The sequence below is a fragment of the Nesoenas mayeri genome (assembly GCF_963082525.1).
Source record: "Nesoenas mayeri genome assembly, chromosome: Z".
Classification (NCBI taxonomy): domain Eukaryota; kingdom Metazoa; phylum Chordata; class Aves; order Columbiformes; family Columbidae; genus Nesoenas; species Nesoenas mayeri.
In genome coordinates this window covers 42207826-42222001 of record NC_137542.1, presented here as the reverse complement: position 1 = coordinate 42222001, position 14176 = coordinate 42207826, and the positions used below count along the sequence as shown (strand labels likewise).

The 14176-nt window shown below is 35.5% G+C and overlaps 1 protein-coding gene across 2 annotated transcripts in view; it reads right to left on the bottom strand.

Moving 5' to 3' along the window:
• Positions 1 to 744: 744 nt before the first annotated feature.
• The window catches only part of WDR36 (WD repeat domain 36), a 33602-nt gene continuing 20170 nt past the window's right edge, over positions 745 to 14176 (bottom strand). For both annotated transcript variants that reach the window (XM_080362235.1, XM_080362236.1), the window contains 8 exons: positions 13921 to 14000; positions 10064 to 10171; positions 8792 to 8889; positions 7171 to 7313; positions 6411 to 6527; positions 6092 to 6173; positions 3637 to 3824; positions 745 to 1862 (listed from right to left, as the gene is read on the bottom strand). In XM_080362235.1, coding sequence (XP_080218361.1) covers positions 1713 to 1862; positions 3637 to 3824; positions 6092 to 6173; positions 6411 to 6527; positions 7171 to 7313; positions 8792 to 8889; positions 10064 to 10171; positions 13921 to 14000 — 966 coding nt within the window. In that variant the 3' untranslated portion in view covers positions 745 to 1712. The remainder of the gene's footprint in view (positions 1863 to 3636; positions 3825 to 6091; positions 6174 to 6410; positions 6528 to 7170; positions 7314 to 8791; positions 8890 to 10063; positions 10172 to 13920; positions 14001 to 14176) is intronic.

Sequence of the window (14176 nt, the reverse complement as noted above, 5' to 3'; positions counted from 1 at the left end):
CAGAAGGTTCCATCTGAATATGAGGAGAAACTTCTTTACTTTGAGGGTGCCAGAGCACAGGAACAGGCTGCCCAGAGAGGCTGTAAAGTCTTCTCTGGAGACATTCATACCCCACCTAGACACATTCCTGTGTGATCTGCTCTAGGTGAACCTGCTTTAGCAGGTGGGTTGGACTAGATGATCTCCAGAGATCCTTTCCAACCCCAACCATTCTGTGATTCAGTAAAAAACCTCAGGTGTACATCATTCCCATGGACTCCGCATTTTCAGTCGTGACTGGCTACATCACCAGTCTGTAAGCTTCCATAATATTTCTCTCTTCCAGTCAATATTTCTCTCTTTGAGACACAAGTCAAAATTACAGAAAAAGAACAGTCAGAATGTAAAAGCTGACTTCCTATCACCTCTGCACTCATTTGCTAGTCTTGATGACTTTTCTTGCAAATTGGAGCAGACAAAGGGATGCTGAACTTATGACAGATGTGGAATTGTGGCTTGTTTCAGGCAGCGTTCTGTACTTTACATTGCATGTACATATTTGCGGATAATTTATTCCAGGATACATGGACTAAGAAGAGATCCATAAGGCAATGGCATAAAACAATCAATCAACCAAACCACCAACTCCAAAAAAACCCACCCAAACCCACATACACAGAACAACAAAACCAGACCATTGTTTCAGTCTTATGCTAAACACAATGAACCCATCTTTAAAGTTTTTTTAATCAAAATTGCATACATTTGTATTAGTTACTCTCTTTGTCTGTAGGTAAAGCATGTGAATACATCAAAGGCCTTGTTCAGGAGTTTCTTCTGTTGTGAGGCAGTATTTTAAACAGCAAAGTTTAAGATAATCCCATCAATGAGGTCCCAAGCTCTGCCCAAACTTTACTATTTGAAAACTAAATATGAATTCATAATAATATCTCATTCAATTAAAAATTCCCCCGAACTCAAAGGTTTTATATCAGTGATCTTTACCTCCCTAAGAAAAAAAAAAATATTTTTTTTTTAAGAAATTGAGCCCCCAAAATTAGAGCAAGAAACCTGGATATAAAAAACAACAGGTGAGTATTTTTAGTTTAGGTTTTGTTGTTTTCTTTTTTTAAAGTTCCACCATTTGTAGTGCAAATAGAAATCTTTGCTTTCAGAAATAGTTGTGTGAGGCAAAACAACATATCTTGCCAAAGTGAGAAGAAAACCTTTACAAAGTTTATAGGAAAAGTGCTCTGATTGCAGAGGAATAATTTTCATATTCATTTGCTTTAAACCAATGTTAATGAATTGTTATTAATTTGGAATTTTTGGTTTTTATTTTTGCATCAACAAAAATCATTTTTTGAAGCACAACATAGGTTTTGGTCTCCTGCACAGAAATTGTATTCCCACTTGTGTTTTTTGCAAGTCCTTTCTTCATTCTGATTTACATTTTTGGTCATGAAACCATAAGGCTACATTACCTATAGCTCTTCAACTGTTTGTTAAGAGCACAAACTAATACAACATTAATATTTAAGCTGAGTGTATTAATTTTTGGTCTGACTGAAGTAAATACTCAGTTTTGCACATTCTAAAATACTTCACCATACACAGATGCATAAAATACAGCATCAGAAGCCTCAGCATAATTCTTGGAATCCAGAATTTTTTGTAACAAATTGTACCATTATTCTGAAAATAATTTTTTACAGACAACATTCTTAAGTATTTTACAGCAAAGCACTTTTCATATACGTTAACACACAAAGACTCTGATTGAAGAGAGTCCGTAAATGAATCCAGGTTTCCTCAATTTGCGTTGACAATCTGGATACTTCTTCCAATAGGTTTGGTTCTGATGACAGAATCTTAAGATGTAACTGAAAATGAAAACAAGCAATTACTGAGAAAATAACTCAGAGAGCAGTTTCCTCATTCAATTCCAATACTTTGCTTTCAGGAATGTCTCAAGTAAGGGAAGGACTCTTTTCCTCCAATTAATTCCACCCCCTGTTCAATGGTGCTTACCTTTTGCTAGTCTTTTACAAGCCATTTTAATCCCACATATGTATTAGACGGGATAAGGCAAAAAACTGTCTTAAATATGTTATTGTTTTACTAGATCTTCTACTGCTTCTGCTGAATCTATCCTAATCACACATGTCTCTAGAATGCAACTTTCTCCTTTTTCCAACCTGCATCAGGAATTCCTCTATATGCTTGAAAGTCTAAAGAGATGCCCTGAGGTTCATCGGGATTATTATTTTAACAATCCGTGTTGCATAAAGCAAGGAGAATTATGTCAGCACACTCTACACTGATACATGGAGATGATGTCTTTCTGCGTAATAAAAAGTAACCTTGGTAAAGCATAAAGAAAAAATCCCTCTCAACCTTGTAGAGAGGCAGTAAGTACATTATTGCCACTTAATGGATGCAATAATTATTTTCCTGGCTACAACTTAAATGTAGGACACTTGCTAAGCTCAGAGTTGTTTTACTTGAACCTACAACAAAAGATACTGGTGTTCATGTGTCACAGGATGACTTTTTACTATTTTGCTGTAGTTTGGATCAAGAGTACATTTCTGAGGCATATTTCCTAGCTGTCCCTCATCTACCCTGCAAGAGCTACACTTTCTTTGTATCGAACTATAAGCAGAAAGATTAATTCTAACACCTAATGCCTAACATCTAATCATACCCAATCTATGGGACCAGACTAATGAAAAACAGACTAATAATAAATCAACATGATAAAATGCCACTCGTGAATGAATATCAAGACCTCAACCCTTAGTGTTTCACTCTACAGATCTACTGCTATTCATCTGCACTACTTGTTCTTGTGGAAGTTGCCCCATGCCTTCTATTTAACAAAGGGAAAAGAGCAAGTTGTATTTGTCCAGCATTACACTCTTACCTTTAAAACCAATCCCTGCAATATTGCCATTAAGAAATATTCAGTTAAATAGACAGTATCACATATGTATGAATACTTAAAATAACTTTTCCCTAGTAAACTGTAATGAATTGCTTTCTCACTGTTTCATAAATCAGAGCATCCTAACAAGATAAGAATTTGTACAACAGAAGGGTTTCAATCTTTTGCAAAATTTCTAAGCATAATTGCTACTGTATTTTATCCCAATAACTTTAACTTCCACACACCTGGGAAGAATTCCATTAGCTCTGTGATGCTTAACATATAACAAAAAAAGGCAGCTCACTGATATGGAAAGTAAATTCAGGCTTGCAATGTCTAGTGATTAAGTCCAACAAAATGCCAATTTTACTTCCCCAAACATCGTGCATTGAATTGTTTTCTTACTTAAGACACAGTATGTCTTAGCTTAGCAATTAACAACTATTACGAAGTTAAGTATGTTACAAAAACCAAAAACAATTCTAAGTAATGAATACGAGAATAAAACCTGGCTGGATAGTTCCTCTTCACAATATTTGTTTTTTGCAAGTTTTTCTTTACTATGATCAGATGAACTGTCAAATCATCTGATACACTCAGTCATTTTAAAACCATACCAAACAAAAATCATTTAAGACAATTCTTTCGAACAGACAATTTACATACTTTTACTGGACAACCATAACTTTAAATAGGACTAACATAAAATTTTATCATAAAATTGTTACCTTTAAAAATAATGCAAGGTATGCCTGAGCAAGTTCAAAGTTGTACTTCTTTTTCAGCATCATTCCAATCATTCTCAAAAAGCTTTGCATCACCTCCATGGAGCCACCACCTTCAGGGGCCAAACCCCTTAGTTCTATTTCAATATTTGATGGTCCAAAGCTTTTCAGTAAGTTAAGTGGTGCTGTATCTGTGTTAAAGCATTGAATACATTATCAGCAACATTTGCAGAAAAGAATCTTAAAAATCCTTCACGTGAATGGGCTTACTCCAAATTCTTAAGCAGTGACTGTACGTTTCAAGTTTCTGCTGTTACCTTTTTGTTTTCCACAAAACGCCATCCTGCCTCTAATTTATTGTCCCATCACATATTAAAGAGAAGTACATATCTAATAAGACAATGGCATTTTATTTGTATATTTGTCTTGAAAAATACAAGAAGCATCTTTGTATTTGGATTCCCATTTCTGTCTCTTAAGCTGAACAAAATTTCTTATTAACCACAACATGGTAATTTTACATATCTTGGGAAGAGGAACATACATATTTCTGTCTTCAAGATGTTACCGCAAATTCATCCTAGAAGAGACAGGGTACTCCTTTTACCAGGGATCTTTACAGTGTTAACTCTTATTGACACAAGGCTAAATTGAGAATCACCTGGTGCATCTAAAGTAATTATTACTCTTGTTAAGTGAACTCTTTCTGCTTTTCCTGGGACCTTGGTGTTGGTGGGGTGGGGAAAATCTTTTCCATGGTAGAAATACATGAAATTCACAACCTCTTTCCTCCTCTTCATAAATGTTCTTCTTCAGGATTTCTGCAACCCTACCTGATCTTTGAGAATTCCATCCATTTGCTTTAAAAATGCAGAAATAAAAACATGTATGTTTGGAAACACAGCTGTTGGCAAAAACATTTTTTTCAATGTCTTGTAATTCATATTTCTTTTACTAGGAAGTTGCTAGGAAGATCAACTTCTTATACTCCTACACCACAGCAACTAATGGTATCAGGCATTGGCTAATATTCCTTAAGCGGTATAACTCTGTTTCCATTTGTATTTGATTCCTGTGAAAATCATTAGCTAGTTTTAAATGTAATTGTGATATTAAGAGTACTAAACAGATGCATTAACTCATTTTTGTGATGTGACATTAATAAAAACAAGCATGGAACACACTATGAAGTTGGTACACATAAAACATGGAAAAGGTGCCCAGCTCAGTCTATGTTCCACAGTTCTGATCTGAGGTATGAAACCCTGTCTCTGTCCCAATTGTAAACCAGGATGGCTTTTAGTATTGTCCTGTTTATTTATGTAGCTTAGTCACCTTTAGAAGAGATGCTTGTAAACTACCAAGCCCAGAACCACGCTACACCCCAGCAGCTTCTGAGATGAGATAAGTAGACTCTCTGAATTGGGATGACAGCACAGAGCAGGTAGCACACCTGCCTTACAGCAGAGAGGTGGCCTGAGGGAGGCCCATGGGACCACTTACTACCTGATACTGCCAGTTTCCAGGTGCTTAGTTTGGTTTTAAAATATGCATATCATGTTTCACTCTTCTCTGAGCAGCTCTGAAACAGCTTAATAAAGTACTATCAATTGAAATACTAAAAACACAGAATAAAAACAGACTTTGTTTGTGACAGATAGCAAAGTTCTGCACACAAAATACTTTACATGACCTTGAGTAAGCTGGTAGTCTTAAGAGAGTTTAAGAAGGGGTAGAAAAATTCCCAGAACTGCCTTGTGGACAAGCTACCAGTGACTATCCATTTACACTTCCAGGCTAGCTACATCAATAATAATTTCCAAAATTCTAAATGTTATTGATTTTGTAGTAGCACAAGCTAAACAGGGAAAATATCAGGTACATTCCACAGGCAAGTTAAGTGACTGAATTTCAAAATTAATTGAATGTTAAAAGAAATCCAAGAACCTATTTTATAGCTTTTGTTTCTTCTTAAGCTTTAACTGATAAAGCAATCAATTAAAGCTCTTGGTTTACTGAACATTTAGTGACATAGCCTTGAAAATAGAACTTGCTGGGCAAATTATGTTTTTCATGTTTCTGTGAATCATCAGACTATTCCTTACCAGATCATTCCTTTTCTTTCTTACCCTACAAATAACACAGAGCACCTTTTCTGGGTGAGATCATCATAGTCTCAAAAAAAGTCTATCAATCTTAGGAACGTTATCTTCTTTACATGGTTTTAGCCAGAACTTCAGGCTTCATGCTGCAGGCAAGCAAGTGTACCAATGCACCTTTGATCTATAATGGCTATCTATTAGCCAGCTTTATACATAACAAGTCATTCCCTTTGCCTTTTCTACTGTACTATGCATATTTTTTCCTCCCACATGTTATAATTCTGGCATTAGAAATCAAATGTATATCAAAATATTATTAGTGTCTACATTTTTTGTGAAATGTCTTGTTAACTTACATTCATTAGTGCTCAGGGCTTCTTCAAGATGAATGTAGAAATCAGATTTCTGTGACAGTACTCCAAGGTTTACTACCTTTGACTAGACCATGAAAGCAGAAGAGAGTGTACATTAATATGCAAAGGTATTTTTCCATCTCAATTAGACTCTTTTCCTACTGACAGAGTAACAGACTTTAAGAAAGCAAGCATTAACGTAAATACATTAGAACTGGTGCTTTAAAGTCTTTAGCAAGATTTCACTCGGCACTAAAAAGCACTTGAGATTTTATTTTAAAATACAGTACATACACTCTATCATACTAATTTTTGGTTTTACCTGTGTATCTTTTTCTTCCTCTGGAACACTGTATCGGGGTATAAGACCAGGAACTGTTGGAATGAAGAAAGGAGCTGACTTGGGAACTTTTGGTGGCTCTCTTGGTTTATTTTTTTTCTGTTAATTAGATATTTGAATTAAAATCATTATCATTATATTAAGAACATGTGGGAATCTTCTTTGTCAATAGCTGTATTTTTAAAATACTATGAAAACTGCAAGAACTAACTGAAAAATACATAAACAGGTTAAAAGTTTTACCACTAAATATGAAGCTACTATTTAGAAGAAAAATGGCCCGTAACCCAAATCCCAGAAATTGTGAAAAGCTTCTGCTGCAAGGTCTTGAAAAAAACTGAAAATTGGGACCAAATTTTGTGACTAGGTAAATGCAGCTCATAGAACACGAGCAAATGTATGCTGGTGTATACAAATATTTTTTGCGTGTTCCCTCTTTTTCCAGTTCCAGGAGTGTCCAATGGTGATATGGAGGCATAACCTAGAACAGCTTTACAGGCACTAATTAGCTGCATTGACATGGAAATACTGCCTTCAGACAGCTATTTTGCATATTGCAGGAATACTAATGGCAAAAGTTATGACAGGTCCTCCTTCTCAAGAATTCTTGAATATCCAATAGAACAATTAAGACAACCGTCTGTTCTACATTACAGAGAAATAGCCCTCATTTTACTTCCTCCTTAAAAAATACAATCCAAATACTACAGCAGATAAGCAATGGTGTGCCTAATATCGTTACCTTGATAACATCAAGACTGAGGAGATTTTTCCACCTTGATTCTGGTAACGAGGAAAGGGTCACCAGCTGCTCTCCCAATTGCTCAGGCGAGACATATTCTATCATTTCATCACACATTTCTTCATCTCCTTCCATATCCACATCTTTCAAGAACAGATATCTTTTATAAACATACATACTCCATATTTATTTTTTAAAAATCAAAACATGATTATTTCTTCTGCAATTTTTGAAACACACATGCTGAACAACTATACATGTGGGTGCTAGCACAACATATAGCTAAAAAGCTACAGAGACAATCTTTAGCAACCCTATGAAATATTAAATTTAAATTGTGAATGATCATAACTAAAATGCAGAATTCGATAAACCAGATTTTAAAGACTTAATAAGATTTATCCACTTTGACTGAAAAGATATAAAAGCAATGTATAGAGTTCCAAGGAAGAACCATGGATTATTTTAAAAATTTTGTTAACTGTTTTAGTTTTGAGTTACAAATCTGTAAAATCTTTACATTTAAATACATAAAATATTCACAACCTGTTCATAAGTATGACTGAAGTAGCACATTAAAATGAAGAAAGTCTCAACGTTAAAGCACAGCATCACACAACAAAAGACATGCAATCTGTCATTAGGTTTTCTCCAGACTTCCTATGTGGTCTTGTCAAAACACCTATACTTCCCCGTCCTTTTTGCAAAACATTACGTGTCTGAAACCACAAATGTGATAGAAGAGCCCAAAATAACAAAGAAATGTAAACCATTAAAAGCTCTGAGCATCCAAACAGGAACTTTACGTTCACCAAAGACACGAAGTGAGCTAAATCATTCAGCCAGAATAAGTTTATAGGATTAAATCATTCAAAGTTTTGGGATGAAATTCTGTCTCACTAATTTAAGTATCTAAAATAATTATGTTCTTAATAAAGCAGTCATCACCAAGTATGTTCCTCACTGTTTCATGAGGTCAAAAGCTATGTGTGTTTATCCTCCAGATGGAGAATAAAATAGAGCACTGCTAAACTTGGGCAGACAAGATCTCCATCTAGAGGACTTCAGAAGCACAACCATTTCCATTAAATGTATGAAAAATGAAATTCAGGCCTTCCATCCACTGGGAATCGATCACAGGGACATGTGAGGTCAGTTGAATCCAATTCTCTTGCCATCAAGACAATATACAGCAGTGAAACTACCATGGCATACAGGCAGAGACAAAAGTTGGTGGTAACTGGAACAAAGAACCCTTCCCGCTGCCAAGCAGTAACATTAATTTCAAACTGGCCTCACATACATCAAGATGGAAGGTATTTACACAAGTTTGTGATTGAAGAAAATCAACAAATAGCACAGATGTTTTTATTACCTACAAAATATCCCTGGAGATGTGGACATAATCACAGTGTAATTCCTAATGTCTGAACATAGAAACATGACTAGATTTTGGTAAACAATATTAGCATATGAAGAAGTATGCCAAAAATGGTAGAAACAATAGGAACAGTTCAGAGAAAGAATGCTAAGACTGAGTTTTCACTGAGGAAGCAAATCATTTCCTATTTGAAACAGAAGAGCAAACTGAAAATAAAATACTCTTTCATCTGAAGATTACCTTGCACAGGGCAGGTGCTAGGGCGTGTTACCATAGAAGGCTCATAATCTGCAGGAAGCGGCCGTAAGGAGACAAGTGAATACAGAGAACGGTTTGACCTGAAAAATAAGACAGGCAACTTTCAAGTGAACGGGAACAGGTATTTTAGACATAATTTTACTGCAGTCTAATACAACTGCACTACGGCAATTCACCAGGTTCTATTAAAGATTAGTTGTTCTTATCTGCCAGATACACAAGAAATGAAATGTGGCGATTTACATCATCTGAAAGTCTGAAACAAAAGTTATGCTTAAGTATTATTGCCAAGAACATTTAATATATATGGCATTATGAAGTATTATTACTTCAATCATTGCCAATTACTGCATTTACTTGAAATTACAAAACTGCAGCTGTAAAACCTTGCTTTGTAGTTAATATGTACAATACTTTATGCAAATATAAATGATTCATCCTGCTTTCACAGAATTTCATAGTAGTACTCTTGGCAAATTTTCTTGAGATTCAGGACGCCATACACGTCATTCTGACAAATCATTTTGTCTGTCAATATAAAACCAGGGCTAGGTAAAAATGCTTGTCATTATTCACAATGAAGCACTTTTACTTAAGCATAGTAAAGTCCCAATTGAACACCCTTCAGGCAAAACTACAGGCAATAAATGTGACCTCAAAGATCTATCTATATATTTATCAAAAGGAAAAAACATCCAAACCACTTACAAAGTATGTTACTTCAGCACCTCCCCATACCAGTTATTTGCTTTAAAGCCATATGAGGAGGAAACTGAACTAAAATAAATTTTACATCTGTGATGATCTATATTTAATAAACAGAAATAATTGCAACTTCCAAATTCTACTCAGAAGTCTCAGACAACTTTGTATACCAGGATAAGAAGACAAGCCCTTCAGAAAGTAACACTACATGAGCCCTGACATTTTTATAGGGGTACAAAAAAAACAGAGTCAAAGAAAAGCTTTAGGAATAGCATAATAGGAATTCTTTAGAGTAAGAAACGTTGGAAAAAAAAAAAAAAAAAGACCATTTAATTGTCAGAATAAATACCTTAACTGCAAGGCATTTCAAGACTTAAGGATCACACCAATATAGAATAATTGTCTCACTTAGAACCAGAGAAAACAAAACCCTGGAGATGACACTTTGCAGAACAATTCTCTGTTTGCGATAAAGGTGTCTAAAAGGTGTCTGAAAGACTTCTTCCCCATCTGAAACTCTGTGTAGAAATAGATATATGACATACTCACCACAAATAAATTCCAAGATCATCCACATGTGTTGAAGCTAGAAAATCTCCTGTAGGAGACATAGTAAGGCTCACAGCTGCAGAGTCTACCAAAAAACAATCTATGAGGCTAAGAAGAGAAAACACAGAGAAAATCTCAGCAAGATGAATTTATTTATCTATGTATATCTGAATTACTGCACAAATACGACTGAATGCAAACAGGATAGTGGAAGTATGTATGCAAACGAGCGTATTACAAATATTCAAACACAGCACAGAAACTTTGCAAATGAATGGCACTGTGCAACAAACTACTTACCTTTGTAAAATTCTCTAAAAATCAGCTAGAGCTAGTACATTTATGCTAGCTCTTTAGACATCCACATTCTGTGGTAAATACAAAGTGTCTGTCCATGTTCAACTCCTTACGTCTAACACTAATGTTTTTAGTGGCCGTAAATTTCCCATGTCTAATCAGTCCCATGCTGCTCTGACCTCATCTTGTATGCTCTGCCATTAATTGCCTATTTCCTCTTTCTCTATACTTCATATACAGCTAGTTAACACCTGTACCTAGTGTTCCTAAACTTAAGAATGAACTGTACACCTCAAAAACTGCAACAGCTAGTTTTGACACTACCACATATTTAGCCCAATATAACATTCCTTGATCACTCCTCTCTCTATTGCAGAAAACTGAAAAATACTATACAAAAAGGCAGTTTCTCACTATTTTAACAATAAGCCACTCTTGGGTTCTGGATGATGTCACAGGTTCTGGAAGATGCACACCCTAGCAGACTTCCACTCAAGTCCGGGTTCACAGCACTGTTTGTCATTTGTTGAGGTATAAGTTTCACTTACTTCAAATTCTAAGAAGCAGCTGAGTTTGACAACTAGTTAATTGAGAAAAACAAAAAGAACAGATGGCAAGTTTGAATACTTTGCTCTTGTTTACAGACCAAAATCAAAAGCAAAGTGAGAAGTGATGAGAGCAGCTATTTCTGCAACTCTGTTCTGTTCACTAACAGTAGAAAAAATATTGATGTAACAAAGCAGTTTAAAATGTAAAATGTTTTAAAAATGTTTTCTTAGGTACCAAGCACTCCTGAGACAGTTTGACAAGCCATGTTAAAATATATTTTTTTCCCTGAGTTGAATGTTTTATTCTTTCTGCATGTTGTTAGAGGCACATTATAAGTAAAAAGTAATCAGGTAAGAGTCACATCATTCATCATTTTCACATAAAATATACAAACACTAAATCCATAATGCCTAAGTATGAATCAATTACACTGATACATTTTGCACACAGTGCACAATGGCTATAAAATTTACCATAAATGCCGGTTTTAGTTCCAAATCCATCCTTTTACCCAATCTTTATCAGTAACTGAGAAATACTGTTCAATAAAGCAGCTGTAAGGAACAACTGCAAAGCAAAGTTAACACTAAATTATTTTTTTCCTACTTACTGAATTTAAATCATGATCAAAATTACAGACAATGGGGGTTTGTGCAGAAATCAATCCACTATATAGGACAACGAGATATGTTTGTAATTTTTACACAAAATGTACAATAACCGCTAAATGAATCTTGCTGGGGGTTGAAAGCATTCACCTTTATGCTTCCTGCCTAGCTGCAAAAGTGAGAAAGTATAAAATTGCTGAGCTCACAATATCAACATTTTTTTTTTACACCTTTCTATCTCAGGTACTCCATCCAAACTATGAATAGTCAGCCTGTACCCTTGATTATTTAATTTGTCTACACAAGCTGCACTGCAAAAAGAAAAATTTGCATAATGCCAAGGTTCCTGCTTCTAACTTTCTCTACAGAAAATGGTAATTTTTTCCCCAATTCTCAAAAAGCCCTACATAAAAACATGCACTAGGAATTCTTACATTATGTAAGGACAGTTAAGCAGCATTCCCAAGTGAAAACAGATGTTCAATAAGTAAATGATATGCTAACTATTAAAGTCAGTTGGCATTTTTCATAACATAGGACTTAAGTAATCTAAAACCATATTTTCTATTCTTTATAAAGACAATATCAAAACTGAGTCTTTAGAATGCACAGTTCAAGATTCGGTTTTTCTATTTATGAGTCAATATACTACACTAGGATTTTTATTAAAAGTCATTCTTCCTTTTCAGTACACTCCTCTGCCTATAGTTATGGGGAAAATCTTCTTTTAAATTCTGGAAGAACAATTTAACCTAATTACTTTCAAAAACAGAGTTTGTCAAGTACCTGCCTAGATTTCGGCATGACCAGAATTTCTTGCAGTTACTCAGAGAAAAGACACAATATACTTACTTATGTGTTACACGCAAACAAGAACTACTGTTACTTTTATAAACAGTATGAATGGATTCTTATTGCAAAGTGTTGCTACCAAACAAACGAAAGGTACAAGTAACATTTCTGAAGTTTTATAATTAATGTCATGATTTTTTGTAGTCCTATCATTTTGGAAGGGAAAGATGGTGAGACAGACAAGTCCAAACAGAGAGTTAATTTCCCTCCTGTTCACACTGGAAAGAATACAGTTATTGTCCATCCTGTCCTGTTTCAGACTAGTATCGTTCATCATTTAAGAATAGGTCAACTGTTGAGATTCAACACAATTTTTGTAGTAAAATGAAAACTTTTACAGTATACACATTATTTATCAAATCACAACAAGTAAAAAAACACCCAAATGAAACCCTTCAGTCCCAGGTATGACCCGAGCTGCACACTGCATAGCACTGATCTAAATTACTAAAAATCTGTCTGATGTACTGCCAAAAGAATGTACAGGCACAACTTAAAGCTACTTTTTGGCCTGTTTTTTCTGGGCTCCTGAACTTCTTGTGTGTACTGGTGTATTTCTTGGCCAAACGTCATTATGGGAGAAGACTACTCACAGTGGATCATGGAAGAGTATTTTGGCAGCTGCAAGCATGCACAAATGAGAAATATAACTGAAGTAAAGCCCTATCGTGTTGCTAAAATGAATGGAAGTGAGAACGGGATTGCATTTATCAAACCAACTGCAGTACTGCATCCAACTCTGGGGCCCCCCAGACATGAAGTTAGATCAGGTCCAGGAAAATGGTCAGAGGACTGGAACACACTGCCTGCGAAAACAGGCTGAGAGAGCTGGGTTTGTCCACCGTGGGGAACAGAAGGCTCCTGAGAAACCTTCTTGTGGCCTTTCAATACTAAAAGGAGGCTTCTATAAAAGACCGAGATATTTTAACAGGGCCTGTGTTAACAGGACAAAGGGAAATTATAGTTTTGAATTGAAAGGGGGTAGGCTTAGGTTAAATATAAAGAAGAAATTTGTTATGATGAGGGTGGCAAAGCACTGGAAGAGGTTGCCTAGAGAAGCTGTGGATGTCCCAACACTGGAAACATTCAAGGGTTGTCAGATGGGGCTTTGAGCATCCTCGTCTAATGGAAGGTGCCCCTGGCCACGGCAGGAGGGCTAGAATACATCTTTGACAGTTGCTTCTAACTCAAACAATTCTATGCTTCTATGAACACTTCAGCATATCACACATTAATTCACCTTAAGCAATCTCTTGACAACTGTATTATAGTGCTGCTTCTAGACAAAAAAAGAAATTCATGGCCATTCATGCTACATGAAAAATCCAGGTTTCATCATTAGATCTTCAGGACATTGTTATTCTGTATACCTAGAAAAAGGCAAATATGGCTTGTACCACACACAACTAGAATAGTGGGTACTGAGTTGTCAGACCATGGACATAAAGCACAGGTTGGTTACAGATAATTAAGCAAGAGGACTATTTGCCATTTAACAGACAAAAAGGGAACTACAATACATTTCTGTTCTATATTTTTAAATTGACTCACCATCCAGAGGGAAGGTCCCAAGTTTTAATGGTACAGTCCATTGATGAAGTTATCAGCCAACGACCGTCAGGACTGAAAGTCTAAAATAAAATAGCCAATTTAATGGCACAACTGACAAGTCAGTCCCTACAGGAGTCCTGTTTTACACAGTTCGAGATTAGATTGCTCCCCAACACCAAATTAATTTTAAAACAAAACTGACATCACCTTATTGAAAGTAAGAAAAGGACAAAAATGGAAGCTGTTTCAGAACAGG